The sequence below is a fragment of the Ovis aries genome, chromosome 24, assembly GCF_016772045.2.
Source record: "Ovis aries strain OAR_USU_Benz2616 breed Rambouillet chromosome 24, ARS-UI_Ramb_v3.0, whole genome shotgun sequence".
NCBI lineage: Eukaryota > Metazoa > Chordata > Mammalia > Artiodactyla > Bovidae > Ovis > Ovis aries.
The window spans coordinates 36402659-36419831 of NC_056077.1; the positions used below are offsets into that span (position 1 = coordinate 36402659).

General features: G+C 61.7%; 3 protein-coding genes across 9 annotated transcripts; 2 read left to right on the forward strand and 1 right to left on the reverse strand.

Moving 5' to 3' along the window:
- Positions 1–1006: 1006 nt before the first annotated feature.
- LRCH4 (leucine rich repeats and calponin homology domain containing 4) lies at positions 1007–11723 on the forward strand. 6 transcript variants are annotated; one of them, XM_042240216.2, is made up of 18 exons: positions 1007–1255; positions 4656–4800; positions 4961–5087; positions 5286–5391; positions 7261–7397; positions 7534–7649; positions 7790–7889; positions 8107–8197; positions 8289–8365; positions 8471–8538; positions 8626–8739; positions 8836–8904; positions 8997–9106; positions 9246–9329; positions 9461–9636; positions 9743–9880; positions 9974–10051; positions 10333–11723. In XM_042240216.2, the coding sequence occupies exons 1-18, from the start codon at positions 1036–1038 to the stop codon at positions 10528–10530; spliced, it is 2154 nt and encodes a 717-aa protein (XP_042096150.1). In that variant the 5' UTR covers positions 1007–1035; the 3' UTR covers positions 10531–11723. The 6 variants fall into 6 exon arrangements, with proteins under 6 accessions (XP_042096150.1, XP_042096152.1, XP_027817375.1 ...); XM_042240218.1 differs by having other exon boundaries at positions 11327–11723; XM_027961574.3 differs by having other exon boundaries at positions 9551–9636.
- A 275-nt stretch (positions 11724–11998) lies between these two features.
- SAP25 (Sin3A associated protein 25) lies at positions 11999–13712 on the forward strand. Of its 2 annotated transcripts, XM_012104542.5 has the most exons (6): positions 11999–12303; positions 12519–12619; positions 12737–12843; positions 12942–13089; positions 13166–13263; positions 13345–13712. In XM_012104542.5, exons 1-6 carry the CDS (start codon positions 12158–12160, stop codon positions 13636–13638), a joined length of 894 nt encoding a protein of 297 aa, XP_011959932.1. In that variant the 5' UTR covers positions 11999–12157; the 3' UTR covers positions 13639–13712. The 2 variants fall into 2 exon arrangements, with proteins under 2 accessions (XP_011959932.1, XP_060262007.1); XM_060406024.1 differs by having other exon boundaries at positions 13166–13712.
- A 191-nt stretch (positions 13713–13903) lies between these two features.
- On the reverse strand, positions 13904–16630 carry LOC101121655 (insulin receptor substrate 1-like). The gene is made up of 3 exons (XM_015104235.4): positions 16023–16630; positions 14678–15774; positions 13904–14269 (listed from the first exon to the last, which is right to left on the reverse strand). Exons 1-3 carry the CDS (start codon positions 16411–16413, stop codon positions 14210–14212), a joined length of 1548 nt encoding a protein of 515 aa, XP_014959721.3. The 5' UTR covers positions 16414–16630; the 3' UTR covers positions 13904–14209.
- Between the last annotated feature and the right edge of the window lie 543 nt (positions 16631–17173).

A 17173-nucleotide genomic window follows, 5' to 3' on the forward strand; every position in this document is an offset into this window, starting at 1 on the left:
AAAACGGAGGACTTCTTCTAGGTGAGGGTGGTCCCTTCTAGACTAATCCCGCAGGTTTGATCATCACAATTTCTGCCCAGCCAGGCACGCTCCTTTGGGCAGCGGGATAGCCCGGGCGTATTTTTGAGGCTTTCCGGGTCTTCCTTAACCCTTCCTCCAGGAGTTGAGCTGGGCATCTCCAGCTCCTAGGAAGCCATTGGTCGGCTCGGACTCCAGATTGTCGGAGGGCCCTCAGCCTTCGCAGCTGGAATGGCATCCACAATCCCTTCTGCGGCAACGACCCCTCCGTACACTGGCCTCAGGCATCACCGTGCCTCCCGCTCCCCCTAGTCCCCACGGTCCTCAAAGCTTTGAGCTCGCTTGTTCACAAGTCCAACTTGCACACAATAACTTCAGCCCTTGCAACCGCTTGCAGCCGGCCGAGCGCGCTGCGCTCGCATTCTTTTATCTCAGTCTCAAAAAGTTCTAGTTCACCCGCCTCCTACTTAGCGAAGAGGGCTGTCTTCTCCCCCATACTATTGGTAGGTAGAGTCGTCCCTCAGAGAAGAGGCCGGGCCAGATTCCCTTGGGAGGATCTAATTGGCCTTCTTGACAATCACTCGCCTGTATCTGGCTTGCGATTGGTTCTCGTTGGACGAAGCTCAGGGTTTGCTTTTCTCGGCCTCCATCCCGGCAGAGTGGAGCCCCGGGCTTCTCCGCCTCCTGATTGGATCTGATTGGCTCCATCCCCACCCCTGAGATTTGTGATTGGGTGCGGCTGCGCGGGGCGGGCCGGCCTGGAACCTCGGCCGTTGGCGAGCGCTCTAATCTCGTCCCCCTCCCTTCTTCTCGCCTCACTCAGTGCAGGAGTCTTCACCCCTCCCAGCGGGTTCTGATTAGCCACTTCCGACGCGTCTCGGGGTCCCGATTGGCCCGCCGGGTCCCTAAGCCCGCTCCCTCCCCCCGGGAAGCGACTACGGCGGCTCCGAGGAGGGGGAGGGGCAAGGAGGGACGGCCGGTCCCCGTCAGTCAGGCAGCGGGAGCCGCCGGGAGCGGATGGCGGCGGCGGTGGCGGCCCCACTCGCCGCCGGGGGTGAGGAGGCGGCGGCCACGACCTCCGTCCCAGGGTCTCCAGGTCTGCCCGGGAGCCGCAGTGCAGAGCGGGCCCTAGAGGAGGCCGTGGCCACCGGGACTCTGAACCTGTCTAACCGGCGTTTGAAGCACTTCCCCCGGGGCGCGGCTCGCAGCTACGACCTGTCAGACATCACCCAGGCTGGTGAGTGTGCAACCAGGCCCCGAGCCCGGCCGGGACCCTCGTTTGCATAGTCCCGCCCCTCGCTTGTTTCTCCCGGGGTCGGGGCGTCAGGCCCGCCCCATCACCTGGCCTTCCGAGTTCTGGATTCTGTGGATTTGCATAAGTCTGCTACCAGCCCCCTCCCCACTTTAAGAACTACTAGACAATGAGCCCTTGCTGAACACCCTGAGTCCCTGGCCGAGCGTCGTGATAGCCCCCCCCACCCGCCCTCTGCTGCTCTTTATTTGCATATCTGCGCACCTGTAGAATGATCCCGCCCCTCACCTGGTTGGCTTATTTGCGTGATCTCTTCAGCTTTAGTTCTGATCATTCCATAAAGCAGCCCCCGAAAGCCCACCCACCCCCCATGACTCTTTTCTCTTTCCTCACTTCGTTTCCAACTCTTTCCTCTGTTCCACCGAGATACGAGCAGCCCCAGGCCCCCGCTTATCATAGATTTGCCCCGACAACCCCAAGTTTGTGTCCTTCGCTTGGTAGTCCCGCCCCCTGAGGTTGCTGCCTCTCCCCACTCTTCACCCAGCCAGCCTGTGGAAAAGACGCAAATCTCCCACCTCCCCCAACTCTCTTCTGCGCGAGTTCTTCCTCCCATTATCCTAACCCCTTTATCTGAGACTCCTCCTCCTCCTTGCGTGTGTGAGGTCACTGTGGAGCCTGTGATCTCATAGAGACCCTAGAATTCCCATTTCAGTTTCTGCTTTTCCCCAGGGGGGAGGGACTTGAGGCAGTTGCTGAAAGGAAGGAAATCTTAGCTAGAGACGGTCCCCACTGCCCTTCCCACTCCCCCACCCCTAGGATCCCTCTAATCATGCGCCCTCCACCCTGTTGTCTGTTGATGGTAGGGTGTAGGGGACTCCACTGTGACAGGTGAGTCAGGCCTCAGCTGCTCAGAAGGCCAACGCTGACCTTGGGCTGGCAGCTGGGGGGGTGGGGATTGGGAGAGGGGCGGAGGATCGCATTCCCAAAGCCCCACCCCAGCGGAGTCCAGGGTGGGACTTGAGGCTGGATGAGAGTGACCCTCTGATGACACTCCCCTGGGACAGCATTCCCCGCCTAGCAGGTGCCTGCTCACTTGCAAACACCCTCGTCTTTCCTCAACTGTCTGGAGAGAACCAGTTGAAACCACTCCGCTTGTCTTGGGTTGCTAGGTAAACTTACTGGCCGGCTCCGCGGTGAGTGAGTTCAGGGAACCCGGGAGCCATTCCCCTCTCAGTCTCCCCCAGCCGCCTAACCCTCCAGCTCCAGATTGACCTCAGCAGCTGTGTGACACTCGCCGTCTGTTCCCTTTCCCCTCCCCCTTGCTTGTTTTTTGACAAAGACCAAATGTTATTCTTTACTTCCTTAGGGCTCTGTCTGTGAGAGTGGACTCCTGGGGAAAACTCCCAAGAACTCCGTGGCCCCTCCCAGCCCCCACCCCCTCCCGCCTCCTCCCCCAGCATTCCGGCTCAGGGTGCAGCCCAGCTCAGGGTGCAGCCTGTTCTCCTGGGACAGTCCCAGCTTCCTGTGAATCCCTCTCTGCCCTGCTCTCCAACAGGAGCCCTCAGTCCTTTCAGGGCCTGGGTTCTAGGCCAGGTGGGCCTCTCTCATCCCAGGCTCTCTCCTCTGGCCCCTCTCCCCACGCAGGGTGCCTGTAACTTGGGGTGGGAAAGGGGAAGTGACAGGAAGCCAGTCAGCATTGCCCTTACGCTGCTCTGCACATCTCCTCGCCCTTCAACCCTGACAGACTGAAGGCTTCCAGCACTGCCACCCCAATCACGTGGAAGCTCTCCTCCTGTTTCCCCAGCTCTTTCTGAACCAGCGTGTTCCTTGCACACACTGTCCCGTGGCCCAGGTCCCTGATGTCCCTTGGACTTGTTCCTGGGGCCCTGATAGCAAGATGAACCCTGAGGTGGGGGAAGGGATGAGCTCACAAAAGAGAAGTGCAGCTTGCTCTCTCACAGACCACATCCTGTGCCGCCTGGGCCCGGCCTCCTCCAGCCCTGCTCCCTTCCGCTCCGCTCCGAGCTTTTGCCCCCTGTGCACCCCATCAGAACTTGCTCCCCACCCCTTCTCCCACAGGCCCCTGCAGCGCGCACGAGAGAAAGCGGGCAGGTGGAGGGGGCGGGGCGGGCGGATGCATCGGACCCTCCCAGCCTCCCTGGAACTGTCTTCTCCTGTGACAGGTCTTCTTTCTTGCACAGCAGGGCTGGGAGCAGAGGGGGTTCCTGGGGCGTCAGGCTGTCATCCACCCTGGTAAACACAGGGCCCACCAGAGACAGAAGCCGACAGATTGTTTCCGCTTCATTTCCTGTCACAAGACTCACCTCCTTGGGGATAACCCCAGCTTCCCCTCCCCTCGGCTTTTGCTTGTCCTTCCCTGGAGAGGGCCCTCTAAGAAGCTCACCCAAGCTCCATGGCCTGGGACTTCCCCCAGCAGGCTTTGGGCCTCTCCCAATATGGGCTGAGCAGAGAAAGCAGAAACCCGGCTACAGAGGTCTGAGCAGTGAATGCCTCCAGCCTGGCGGGAACCCTGCCCTGGTCTAGCAAGCCACTGGTTGAGATAAAAGGATGGCAACAGACTCTCCCCTCCTTTCCGCCCTCTCCACACCTCACCCTGCAAGACACAGGCGCTGGTCTGAGGTCTGGGTAAAAGTGAGAGAGGAAGTAGAGGCAGGCTGCTGGGAGTGGAAGAGGGTAGGAAGAAGCCCAGTCCTTGCCTGGGACTCCAGTTCCCACCTCCGGCGTGGTCCACTTGTCTTTCCCTCAGGTCCTTGGAATCTGCAGCTTCATAGTCCCATGGGCCTGGCTTGCTGATGCCAGGAGCTGGTCTCTAGACTAGGCTCTAATGACCCCTGGTTTTACCCCTAGGTTGAAGACAGGTTGAGGGCGGGAGATGGAGCCCTTTGGAGGGAGGAGCCTTCTTGGTCACCTCCCTCGGGGGTGGTTCATAGTCTTTCCTTGGACCTCCCAGCCCATCACCTTGCTAGTTCTTTGGGGCATCAACCTTCTCCTATGACCTTTGCCTTCTACCTCCTCAGGCATCACAGGACAACAGGGACCACAGGAGGTAGAGAATCTAACCACTCTTGTAGAGTAGCCCTGCGTTTGTGTGTCTGAAGACAGTGTTTGTGGCTCGCCCTCCTCCCACCCCCCAGTCTAGGCTTCTTCTGCCCAGTCTTGCCTTTGCCCTTCTGGTCATACCTGGAGTGTGCTCCAGGTTACGAAGTCTTTCTTCTTAAACTCTAGGGAGTCCAGGTTTATAGGTCTGATTCTTTAGGTCAACTAGGGAGATAGAGGGCTGGGCAACTGGCTCCGGGGAAGTTCAGGATCCTCCTGTCCAGGACTGGGCCTTTGCAAGCTCCCCCCTGACACTTGTTTCCCCTAGACCTGTCCCGGAACCGGTTCCCCGAGGTGCCAGAGGCGGCCTGCCAGCTGGTGTCCCTGGAGGGCCTGAGCCTGTATCACAATTGTCTGAGATGCCTGAACCCAGCCTTAGGGAATCTCACCGCTCTCACCTACCTCAACCTCAGGTAGGGAGGCAGGGCCACAGGAGGGTAGGGGGGTGTCCTTCTCAGCCCCAAGTACCAGTGCATGGCACCCTGAGTGACCCTCCCCGTGACCCAGAAAGTAGGGCAATACGGGAGAGTTCTTGCCTGGAGGGAGAACCCACTGCCTTTCTCCCTCCTGCAGCCGAAACCAGCTGTCATTGCTGCCGCCCTACATCTGTCAGCTGCCCCTGCGAGTGCTCATTGTCAGCAACAACAAACTGGGAGCCCTGCCTCCCGACATCAGTGCCCTGGGGAGCCTGCGACAGCTCGTGAGGATGGGGAGCAGGGAGACTGGGGGATGGCCAAACCAGGCACTAGGGACTTTTGGCAGGAGGGCAGGGAAGGGCGGGATGCGCCCTAGGGGAAAGGACGAGACCAAAGGAAGGAGCCTGGTCCAGGAGGCAGTTTCTGATGCTCCGGGTCTGATGCTCTTTCCCCACGTCTTTCCTTGTCTTTCCTCATTCCAGGACGTGAGCAGCAATGAGCTGCAGTCGCTCCCCACAGAGCTGTGCAGCCTCCCTACCCTGCGGGATCTCAACGTTCGGAGGAACCAGCTCAGTACCCTACCTGATGGTGAGGAAAAGGAAGACTTAGAGGGTGTCAGGGGTGTGTGTGTGTGTCTACCTTGAATAATGCCTGACCTAGAGGGAGTCAGGGCGTGTGTGTGTCTACCTTGAATAATGCCTTAGTCACCCAGAGTGTCAGGGTGTATGTGTGTGTGTCTACCTTGAATAATGCCTTAGTCGCCCAGGGTTGCCGGGTGTGTGTGTGTCTGTGTGTGTGTGTGTATCTACCTTGAATAATGATACCTTAGTCGCCCAGGGTTTTGCCATGTATGAAATGCACTGTAAATTATTTTCCTTGCTCTTGACTAGCACCCCTCTGAAGCCGGCAAGGCAGGGGTTATTAGCTGTACTTGACAGATGTGGGGGAAGGTACAGCAAGGGCAGTAGTGAGCGCATCAGCAGGCACCCTGTAGAATTTCACGGTCAGAAAGGGCCTTCGAGGTCACCCAGTGTCACACCACTTAGTGCAGATGAAGCTCTCAAAACTTGAGTCCGGTGAGGCCCTGTGCTGCCTCCCCAGAGATTCTGAACCGTCATGCTGGAGCCCAAGCAAGCCCATCTAATGAGCTAATTGCGATGCACCCCGACACTTGATAGCCTCTGCTCCAAAGCAGGCGCACCTTCCTTTATTCAGTCAGCTTTGTGTGTGTGTGTTTCCTGTGTTTTAGGTGGGGATTAGGTAGATGTGAGTGATGTCACTCAGTTCTGGGGCCAGCTCTGAAGATTTAATGGCTTAATGGGGAGAGACAAGCAGGGGGAGGTGCTAGGACAGGAAACTTAACGCCATAGAAGCTGGTGGGAGCCACGTGGCTCTGCCTGGGACCCTGGGGAAGACCTCGGCCCCGAGGCACAGTGGGAGTTGACCTTTGAAGGAGAGTTCCCCATCCTTCTGTAGCCCAGGCAGATGCACCCCTGTGTGTAGAGCAGGGAGGTCCAGCACGGAATGGTTAGGAAGGCAAGCCAGGACTGGTGGAAAGGACTGCGGCTGTGCTACCTGTGTTTTTGAAGAGCAGGCAAGGGGAGTCAGGTGGCTACCTGTTTGGGCTCCTCCCATCCTTCTTCTAAGATGGTAGGGGTACAAATAAGCATTTGATCATTTGATCTGGGGGCCATAAGAGACCCCGGCAAAATGCCCCGGGGAAACAGAGGAAGGAGCAATAAATTCCAGCCTAGTGTCTGGAAAGATTTCAGAGAAGTGACACCTAAGCTGAACCTGGCAAGATGCATGGATAGAAAGCTGGGGCTCTCCTAGCTGAGCAGACAGCATATGGAGAGGCCAGAGCCAAGGGGCTGGAGGGCGGTCTGATGTGGTGTGAGGGTGGGAAGCGAGGTGGAGAATGTGGGCAGAGCCAGGTCATGAACTCCTTAACCAGGGAATGCTGCTCGACCAGAGAGCAGCGATTTTCATCCGTGCCTCGGCTCATCACTAATCCAGGGGCCCTCTCTGAGAAGTGGAGAAGGGTACCATTCTCCTGCGGGTGGGCCAGGGCTTGACCAGTAGAGCGCCTGGGGGTTGCAGCTCCCTCTTGCCGTGCCTTTGTGCAGGACACCGCCCGCTCACCTGCAGCAGCCCTGGCTGCAAGTCCTGGAAGGCTTTTGAGCAACAAGGTGTCAGTTTGATTTGGGCCCTGTGATGGACACTTGAGAAGGAGGAAGCGGCAGTGGGGTGGAGTGGGCAGGGAGGAGAAGCGGATGGGCAGCAGCTGAAGTCAGTTTGAGTGGGCAGAGGAGCAGGGCAGTGGTTCCTGGGGAGCGTCCTCCGCCCACCAGGGCAGAGGGGCTGCTGGAGAGGTGACATGCCAGCTGGGGGCAGAGGAAGTGAGCACAAGGCCCTGCCCCTGAGCATGCTCCTGACTTCTCCCTCACCCACCCCCAGAGCTGGGGGACCTTCCTCTTGTCCGCCTGGATTTCTCCTGTAACCGTGTCTCCCGCATCCCGGTCTCCTTCTGCCGCCTCAGGCACCTGCAGGTCATTCTGTTGGACAGCAACCCCCTGCAGAGCCCACCTGCCCAGGTGAGTGGGGGTAGGGGTGGGAGGGGGCGCAGGGCTGGCTGAGAGTGGGCAGGAGTTGGGGGCGTGGGTCCCTTTGGTACTCAAGCAGGATCGGGGGGTCCCCCCCTTTCCCCTCACTATGCGTCTCCACACCCAGATCTGCCTGAAGGGGAAACTTCACATCTTCAAGTATTTGTCGACAGAGGCTGGGCGGCGCGGCGGGTCTGCACTGGGAGACCTTGCTCCTTCCCGCCCCCCGAGTTTCAGCCCATGGTAAGTTCCACATGGGAAGGAAGGAAGCCCCTGGATACTTAAACCCCTCCCCAGCGCCAGGGACCCCGTGGTTTCCAGAGGGTGGATGAGGGGGTGGCCACCCAGAACGGGGCTGACTGGCTCTCCCTGGCTGGCCCCAGCCCTGCCGAGGACTTGTTTCCAGGACGTCGGTACGATGGCGGGCTGGACTCGGGCTTCCACAGCGTTGACAGTGGCAGCAAGAGGTGGTCTGGAAATGAGGTAAGGGCCTCCTTCCCATGGGACACGGGGGATCTCGGCCTCAGGGAGAACCTCTGAGCTAGGAACCTTCGTCTTCTGCCTCGAAAGCTCAGAGTGATGAGGGTGGCTGGAGCCGTCTTTTTCAGTCCCTCATCCATATACCTCAGGGAAGGGCTGGTTCACCACGGCCCGGACTCTCGAGGGTCGATCTCCCATCTCTGCCTTTCTGCATTTCCAGTCAACGGATGAGTTCTCCGAGTTGTCCTTCCGGATCTCAGAGCTGGCCCGGGAGCCTCGGGGGCCCAGGGAGCGAAGGGAGGATGGCTCTGGTGAGCAGTGGGGTCATGGGCTGCGGGCTGGGGGTGTGGACGAGGCCCTTTGCGCCTCCCTCCGCTCACTGACACGCCCTGCTCTCTCTAGCTGATGGAGACCCTGAGCAGATCGACTTCATCGACAGCCACGTGCCTGGGGAGGATGAGGAGCGCGGCACCAGCGAGGTGAGGGGCCGCCGCATCCCGTGTCCACGTACCGTGAGAGAGCTGGCGGGAGCGAGCCAGGGCAGGCTCGGGACCCCCTCAGCCCCTCTGCTGTCCTGTCTTCAGGAGTCGCGGCCACCGGAGTCGGAGTCGAGCCCTGAGGCGGGAGAAGCAGAGAGGGCGCCACGCAGCAGGTACCCGGAGCCTCTGAGGTGGCGCCCCTCCCGCCACACGCGCCTCTGCTCCCCTCCCCAGCACTGCCTCTGTCCCTCTGCCCTCAGGCGGGAGGAGCCAGCAGGGGAGGAGCGGCGGCGCCCTGACACCTTGCAGCTGTGGCAGGAGCGCGAGCGGCGGCAGCAGCAGAGCGCCTTGTGTGGGGCCCCACGGAAGGACAGGTGCGCGCTGGCCGGGAGCCCCCACGTGCTTCTCTGCCTCTTGGGTGGCGGAGCCCTGCCGGGCACTGCTGACCCAACATCTCCTTCCTTTTCCAGTTTTCTGAAGCTAGGGGTCAGGGCTGCTGGCGGGGGTCCCGGTGCCTTGTCCACTCAGGCCGCCTACAAGTATGTGTCCGGGACTCCATGTCTCTCAGTCCCCACCCTGCGTACACACCCTTGCCCCGACCACCCCTCTGATTCCCCTTCTGTCTCCTCAGTGGCACGTCCAGGTCCAACACCACTCAGCTGGGAGCTTCAGTCGGGCAGGGAGCCCCCACCCCTGCCCCTGCCTCCACCTCCCAGGAGCCCCCGCTTCCATCTGGACCAGGTGGCAGGGGGACTTTGGGTGGAGGATGGGGGCCTGTGTAGGTGGGGAAGCAGGTTGAGGGCTGGCGGCCTGAGGGAGGGGTAGGACACTGAGGTGGTGTTTCTCTGCCCCGTCCCTGTCCCCTGGCTCCGGCCCCCAGCGACCGCACCTGCTCCCCGGCCACTCAGCTCCATTCAGAGACCAAACAGCTTCCTCTTCCGTTCTTCCTCTCAGAGCAGCTCAGGTGGGTCTTGCCCCTTCCCCCGTACTAACCCAGTACTAATCCAGCACTAAGCTCCGGGCTGGGGTCATCCCTTGTGGCCTAGAAGTTCTCTGGTCAATTGTCCCTTTGTGTGGAAAATCCCACAAGCACAGAGGCAGGAGATGCGGGTGCCAGACACTGCGACCTGGCTGCAAAGTCCATGATGGGCGGTGGAGACAGCCCCACACCCCCCTTTCCTCCAGGCCCTTCCTCACCAGACACTGTCTTGAGACCTCGGCGATCCCCCCAGCTTTTGGATGAAAAGGAGGTGATGGCTCAGCTGCGCCAGGTATGAGAGGTGGGACTAGTGTGGGTTCCGCATGGGCCCCTGAGTTTCCTGGCTTCCCTCAGCCTTGTGAAGACTCTGACCTCTCCCCCTCCTTCCCATCACCCAGGTGCTTGAGTGCCAGCTGCAGCGGCCCCTGCCCGATGACCTGGCCGAGGCTCTGGCCAACGGGGTCATCCTCTGTCAGCTGGCCAATCAGCTGCGGCCCCGCTGTGTGCCCTTCATTCATGTGCCCTCGCCTGCTGTGGTCAGTTGGCACCCAGGGCAGGAAGTAGGGGTTGGGACAGGAACCCCTGGGGCTTCTCTCTTACTCCCTCTTTCCTTTCTTACCCACCCTCAGCCAAAACTCAGTGCCCTCAAGTCTCGGAAGAACGTGGAGAGTTTCTTAGAAGCCTGTCGAAAAATGGGGGTACCTGAGGTATGGGGGTGTGCTCTCGGGTGCAGGGCTGGTCTCTCCTATAAAGGGTGCAGTGTCCTGGGCTCAGCGGGGCCCTCTGCATGGATGCTCACGGGGGTCTCTGCTCCCCAGAAGGAAGCACAGCCAGCAGCCCGTCCTGCGTGTCCCCTGCATGCCTCCCTTCCCGCACCCTGCATGTTGGCGTGGCTCTGGCCCTGCACGAGAGGGCGGGGGGAGGATGGCCTTGCTGCTGCTGACGTGTGTCCTTTGTCCTGCCCATCTGTCCTACTCTCCCTTCCCAGGCTGGCCTGTGCTCGCCCTCAGATCTCCTCCAGGGCACCGCCCAGGGGCTGTGGACCACCCTGGAGGTTGTGAAGCGGGTGGGGGGCAGGGCCCCCCCGCCCCCCTGGCCCCCCTCTGGTCTGGGCGGCTTCATCCTCTTCTACGTGGTCCTCATGCTGCTGCTCTGTGTCGTCTACACTCGGCTCCTGGGTTCCTAGGACCTGAAGCCACCCCTCCCCCCACCCTACCCTCTTTCTATTTATAAGACTCCTGTGCAACCCCCTCCCCACCAGTGGTGCCTTCAGCCCCTACCAAAGACACTAGTGAACCCCACCCCTCATACACACTGACTTCAGAGGCCCCACTCTGGTAGCCCCAGACCCTGGGCCCCCAGCCTCTGGTCCCCTCCGGTAGCCCCTCCTCCTGCCCCTCCCCCTGCGTGCTGATGGTGCCTTCAAGTCCTCTCCCTGCTTCCCCAGAGGGTGGATCTTAACCTTCCTCCTTGCACCCCCTCACCCCCCGCTGCTATAGGGGGCTAAATTATCTATATTTTGTAGAGAGAACTCTATATTTGTAGGGGATGCAGGGGCCCAAGCTGGGTCCCTGTCTCGTGTATAAATTGTACAGATCGTGGCCACCTGTGTGTTTGTGTGTGTGTGCGCACGCGTGTGTGTGCGCACGCGTATGCGTGCGTCTGCTCCTGCTGTGCTGGGCCCACCCCCAGCCGTGTCCCCTGGGCTCTGTGTGCCAGCCCGTCTACTCCAGCATTTTCCTCTGAAAGTGGCAGGTCTGTCCTCCCCTCTAAGCCTCGGCCCGCTGTGTCATCTCCCTTCTGTTGCCCTCTGGCAGCTTCCTTGCATCTCAGTAGTCCCCAGGCCATGTCCATGGTGCCCTTGACCTTTGCCTGCTACATCCCATCAGCCCTCTTGGTCCAGGCTCCTTTAGGGTGTCTCCTACCCCACAGCCGAGAGGAGGAGGTGACAAGGGAAACTTAACCCGGGCCCATTCCCCCAGGAGTCCCTGTGCCAGCCCCACCACATCCTGGAAGAGGAGGGGGCCCCGGGAAGGGGCCTCCCCTACGTCGCTGCTGTCATCCATGCACTGCTGGAACGGCCTTAGGGTTGAGGTCGGGGTGCAGGGGCCCAACCCGGCGGGGGCCCCAGGAACCGAAGACAGCGGCGTCTGGGCTCTGCTCTCTAGCGAGGACTGGTGAGGGCGGCCTCGGGCCTGGCCCTATGCCTCGGGCACCTCTGCCCAGGAGGTTGGAAGCAGCCCGGCCCCGCAAGGCAAACTGCCGCCTGGGAAGCAGCCCGGCCCCGCAAGGCAAACTGCCGCCTGGGTGCGGTCAAGGGTTTGGGATGGAAGACGGGGAGCTGGATGTTGTGTCAAGTGCAATAAAGAGAAGCCGGAAGCCCTCTAGGTCATCCCTCGAGGGGGAGGGTGGTGGTGGTGGTGGTGGTGTGTGTGTGTGTGTGTGTGTGCGTGGACAAGAGCAGTGCGTGTGGGGAGCGGGTGCCCCCTCCTCACGTCCACATCCGGGTGGCCTCCACGTCCACTTCCGGTGCCACGGTTCTCTCCCAGGCTTCGCCCTCGCGCGCGGCCCTGCCACCCCGCCGCCTGGGGGCGCTCGCGGGAATCCCGGCGGGTCCGCGCGCCACGTGTCCCGGAAACGTGCTGGGCGCCCGCGTCACGAGGCATCGCGAGGTCCAGCGAGGTGGGCCGCAACCCAAGCTCGCGGGCACGCGCGTGGCAGAACAGGTCTCTGAGGGAGGCCGGGCCGGTGGAGGGACCGAGAGGGGCCGGGCGGGCTGCGCGAGCGCCGAGGTGTGGCCTTCCCGACTCGACATGCTGCCCTGGACCCCCCGGCGGTGGGGCGCGGGCGAAGAGCAGGCGCCCAGGGAACGACGCCCCTCAGCGGGCAGCGGCCTCTCCGAGGCCTGGGACTCCAGAGAGAACGCCCTGGGGGAACAAGGAGCAGCCGCCCAGGGCAGGTGAGGGGGTCGGCCGACGGCACTTGGGGGGAACCCGAAAGGGGCCCACAGTGTGCGGAAATCTCAGTTGTCCCTACTCAACAATGGGTATTATCCGTGTCCCCACACCGGGCACCCTGGTCTCTGCCTTGGAGATATTCAGACTTGGCGTGGAGCAGGTGACTTGGGGAGGCTGTGACCGGAGCATCTCAGTGCCCCTCTCCCTGCGCCCCCAGTCCTCAGCCCTGGCCTCGAAGGCTTTCCTGGACTCGGAAAGAGAAGCTGCGGCCTCGGCTGCCCCCAGGCCTGGTTGCCAAGCATTCCCTGGGAACTCCAGGTAGGTACAGGGTCCTGCAGTCTTTACCCCCAAGACCCTTTTACTGATTCCTGAGCCTGTTTTAATCTCTTCAAGTCCCCTACTCTCTCTCTCCCTGCCTTCCCCCTCCCCCCGCAGTTCCTTTCTCCCCTCAGAGGACTTGGGGGGTGACACCATCAAAGATGACCCTGCTAGCGCCCTGGGACCCCAACTATGAGGCTACAGCAGGATGTCGGCTGGTGTGGGTGAGTTGGGGGTGCCTATGGCACCGATCTCGGGTGGGACAGGGATGCCTTGGGAGGGGCTGAAGCTCCAGGAATCTTTCCTGTCCCTCCCTCTACAGGGACCCAGCTGTGGGTCTGGCGTCTCCTTCTCAGGCCGGACCTTGTCCCATCCCTCATTCTGGCCTCTGTACCAAGCAGCCTCATGCAGGGACCTCAGGCCCAGTCTAGCAGGACATCAGAGTGAAGAGCAAGTGCCCAGGGTTGCAGGTACTGCCCTTGGTCTTCTCAGTCTCCGCAGAGAACCAGTGCGGAGCTTGCCACCCCAGCAGCTTCTCCTCCCCAGGGTTCCCGGTGATGTGCTCTGAAGACGTCTTCTTTTTGGACCCTCTGCTGCCCCGTGGGCAGCGTGTTCCCCTGTACCTGTCTGAGGTCCCTCAGCAGGTGAGCGCTCCTCCTGCCTTGATCTCACCCCAGCCTTCAGGCACGGCTGGCAGGGAGCCACTGCCCCTCCTCTCTCCTCAGGTGATGGGCTCTCTGAAGCTGCTGCTGCCACGCCCGATCATGTCCCCCTGGCTCCTCCCCATTCCATCTTCAGGCTGCTCCACTACCTGGCTCAGTGGGCCAGAGCTGATCGCCCTCACTGGCCTCCTGCAGATGAGCCAGGGGGAACCAAGACCCAGCTCCTCAGGGGCTCCCGGGCTCCCTTCTGGCCCCCCAGCCCCTGCCTCTGATCACCCAGCTGCCAGTGGTGGCCCAGGCTGTTCTCACTGCGGGGAACCATCTCTCCCTGGGACCCCAGACGCCCAAGGTCCATAGCTCCTCCAGGGATAGAATGGGTCCTTTACTTCCCCAGGCAGGTTCTATTGATAATAAAACTGTTGGTTTGCAAACAGGCTCCTCATGGTCAATGGCAGAGTAGGGTGCAGAGGCAGGGATGGGGTCTCTTCCTCTACCACAGCTTTGGCTGCCCCTCTGATTCTTGTTACTCATTCCCCCATAAGGTGGGGAATCTATGGATCTAAGACCTTTCTAGGCTGACCCAGCAGGGAAACTTTAATGAAGAGGGGGAGTGTACAGTATGTTACTCTAGCTAGACTGAATATATTGGAAGCAAAGACTCCCTCAGCTTTGCCAGGCCTGGGAGAAGGAGGACTGCCTGAGCACAGAGCTGGCATTGGGAGAAGCAAACTAGGGAGTAGGGAGTAAGGGGGTGTCATCACTTCGGCTGGGGCAGGAGAGGGCGGTGGGGGCACTAGTGTAAGATACCTGCTGCTCTCATCCCTCTTGCGCTGGGGTCCCAGGACTTTGGCAGACACCTGGCAAACCTGCACATGGGTAGGGGCAGGGCCAGGTCTGTATGTCTTCCGCATCGTCGATGTTGTCATCATCAGGGGCAGGGTGGGGGACCGAAGCGGACTTGAGAGTCTGGAGTGATGCTGCAGGAACTCTGTGGGGACACAGGATCAGGGCTTTGGCTCAGAAGGTCTAGATGTGTGTAGGGTTCTGGTGGTGATGGTGTTTCTTAAGAGGAGAAGAGTTGTAGAATTTTCTCCCTTAAAAGAATCCGACTCCTTGGGGAACCTCCTCCCAAAGACTGGAAGGCGTGGAGTGGGCAGCGGATCCTAGGGGCAGCTCGGTGCTTCTGCTGGTCACAGGGCCTGGGCACATCTGGACTTTAGAGCCACTCCACCATGGGGAAGGGGCCTTTGGCATTGAGAAGGGGTGGGGGTTGGGGGGAAGGCATTCTTAACCTTGCACTTTTTTCCCTTCCTACACTCCTATACTGAGTGGTGTCCTGTCCGAGGGAGGCGGGGGTGGGAGCTGGCAGGGAGATGGGGGCGGGGTGTCTCCTCACCCCGGCCTCCGCGAGGTTCTGGAACTCCAGCCGAGCGTAGCTGTGTGGGCGGGACCTGGCCCCGGGTGCGTGGCCTCGCACCTCCAGGGAAGGGACCAGATCCAGGTCCACGTAGTTGAGGCCATGGTCGGGGGGCTCGGGGATGGCAGTGCCCATTCCTATGTAGTCCGCGGCCGCATACTCAATGCATACGTACTCCCCGGCTAACTCTGATGGCGGCTGCAAGCTGGGCTGAGCCCCGGCCCGTCCCCAGCCGCCTCGGAGGCCGAGATGAGCGCCTTGGAGCCCGAGTTCAGGCTCCCCCGCCGCGAAGGAAAGAGGCAAGAAAGGAAAGGACCGTGGTGCACAGCAGCTCATGGTCACGTATTCAGTGCTTCCTCCATCCTGGAGCGGCTGGCGGGGAGCTGCTTTGGTGGAGGCGGGAAGGCCCGGGGGCTCCATCACCACATAGCCGCCGGCTTGGCCGCCCTTCATGGGCTCGTAGTCACTCCCGGCTCCCATTGTTATGTAGCTCCCGCCCCGCTCCAACCTCGCGGTGTTGGAGGCCGCCTCCCCCAGCCTCGCCAGGGTCTCACTCCGGCCATTCCGACGATTCAGCTCGCTTGTTTGGGCCGCGGAGTCTGGGGTCTCATAAGATTGAGGGACAGAGGGTCTGAATGCTCCCGTTGGGGGCTTTCTTGGCAGTGGCTCAGCCCTGCCAACAGCACCACTGTCCCCGATTCGCTTCATGGCGGCCAGGACGGTCTCGTGAATGCTTTGGGCCACCACGGCGTCGGGCGCCTGTAGCCACAGCTCCCCGGGACCCGTGGATGCCGAGCGGCCGAGCTCCAGGAAGAAGAAAGCGTCTGCGTGGCCGCAGCGGCGCACGCTGAGCAGGGACAGGCGCAGGGCCGGCGGCGGAGATGCCCCGGTGGCCCCGGAGCCTCTGCCCCCTGGCTTCCGCAGCAGGCTCAGTACCCCAGAACCCAGGCACAGGCTGTAGCCACCGCTGCCCAGGCCTCGTGCCCGCCCCAGCCCCTTGGGTCGCAGCGTCACAGGCCAGACGTCCTGAAATGGAGCGAGGATCCAGGCCCCGGGGTCCTCGTGGGAACTGGGACCTGAGGAGACAATGGGCTGGTCACCGGGGCTCCGGGCAGGCAGGTTGGAGACACTGTGCCCGGCGGAATGAAAATCCGAAGGTGTAAACCCTTCAGGTTTGGACTTAACTTCGGAGACCCTTGGGAGGGACAGTCTTCGGATAAACCAAGTCCACAAACCTCCCCCCCCCAGGACCCCCGCCCCCGACCCCAACACACACACACACTCCCCCTGCCGCGTCTCCGGCGGCGCGGGGCTGGGGCCTCACCTGCGGCGGCGCGCGCCTCGAGCAGGGCGCTGTACCACGCCTGCTGCTCCGCCTCGCTGGCCGCCGCCACGCCCAGGCTGCGGTCGCGCGTGTACAGGACGATCAGGTGGCGCTGGCGCGCGTCCATGCGCTTGCTGATGGTGCAGGCGCCCCCCAGGCTCACACTGAACTTGGGCGGCGTTCGGCCGGCGCGGAACTTCTTCTCGCTTTCGTAACACTCGAGGCGCGGCGGGTCGGCGCGGAGCACAAAAAAGCGGCGGCGCTGGGACTTCTGCTTCCGCAGGTGGCCGCAGAGCCGCACGTCAGCCGGGCAGACCCAGGGCCGCGGCGGACCCAGGGCCATGGCGGCCGACTCGGCCTCCGGGGTCTTCGTGGGGTCTCCGGGCTTCATTCTTGCCCAAAGCAATCAAGGGGCCGGAGCAAGGGGCTGGGACGGCTGGGAAGGGACTGGCAGAGGCGGGGTAAAAAGTGCGGTCCTCGGGGACGGGGGCTGCGTCCTGACCCGTCTGGATACTCCGCGTCTCTCCTGCTCCCGACTTCGTTTGGCCCCTCGCTGCGCGCAGCATGTGCCCCAGTGGCGCCCGGTAGCCTGAGATACCCAGGGCTCCGACGGCCTCACCTCCTCTCTCCTCCCTCCTAACAGAGATTGCGCCTAAGTCCCCACCCCCGCGAGGTTAACCCTCGCGCGCCCCGGCGGTGGGAGTGGAGTTTGAGTCGGAAAGTCCAGGAGAGGCGGCCTCTGCCTCACCCCATCCCACACCGTGGGGCTGGGCTTTCGCAGGAGCCAGGGAGTGATCTGAGCTGATTGCCAAGAAGGCAGCGAGGGGAGGTGCGTGTGCGGGGAGCCACGTCTGCGGTGAACGCGCTGGTGGGTCCTCGGGGGTGGGCGGACCGCTGAGCCGGGCCACCCTTACAGCGACGCCCGCCACTCCCTACTCCGGCTCTAGGCACCCGGGTCCCCCGCTTCCCACCCATGAATGGCTCTGTTCTCTTCCTTCCCAAGTAATTCTGGGAGCCAGGGCAGCCGAGCTTTGGGCCCTGCGCATTTCAGAGGAGCTAGAGGTTGTTTCTCTGCCGAGTTAGGGCCGATAGCAGGTGTCTTGGGGGGAGTTAACTTCTGGGTTGGTCTGGTGCGGACTATCCCCATCAGG

Excerpts from the sequence above, each read along its gene's own strand:
- LOC101121655 (XM_015104235.4), bottom strand. The coding sequence starts at position 16,413 with ATGAAGCCCGGAGACCCCACGAAGACCCCGGAGGCCGAGTCGGCCGCC. Across the intron at positions 15,775-16,022 it reads CGAGGCGCGCGCCGCCGCAG|GTCCCAGTTCCCACGAGGAC; the intron begins GTGAGGCCCCAG and ends TTGTCTCCTCAG. Across the intron at positions 14,270-14,677 it reads AGAACCTCGCGGAGGCCGGG|AGTTCCTGCAGCATCACTCC; the intron begins GTGAGGAGACAC and ends GTGTCCCCACAG.
- LRCH4 (XM_042240216.2), top strand. The coding sequence starts at position 1,036 with ATGGCGGCGGCGGTGGCGGCCCCACTCGCCGCCGGGGGTGAGGAGGCG. Across the intron at positions 4,801-4,960 it reads CTCACCTACCTCAACCTCAG|CCGAAACCAGCTGTCATTGC; the intron begins GTAGGGAGGCAG and ends TCCCTCCTGCAG. Across the intron at positions 7,890-8,106 it reads AGAGGTGGTCTGGAAATGAG|TCAACGGATGAGTTCTCCGA; the intron begins GTAAGGGCCTCC and ends CTGCATTTCCAG.
- SAP25 (XM_060406024.1), top strand. The coding sequence starts at position 12,158 with ATGCTGCCCTGGACCCCCCGGCGGTGGGGCGCGGGCGAAGAGCAGGCG. Across the intron at positions 12,304-12,518 it reads GGAGCAGCCGCCCAGGGCAG|TCCTCAGCCCTGGCCTCGAA; the intron begins GTGAGGGGGTCG and ends CTGCGCCCCCAG. Across the intron at positions 13,090-13,165 it reads GCAAGTGCCCAGGGTTGCAG|GGTTCCCGGTGATGTGCTCT; the intron begins GTACTGCCCTTG and ends TCTCCTCCCCAG.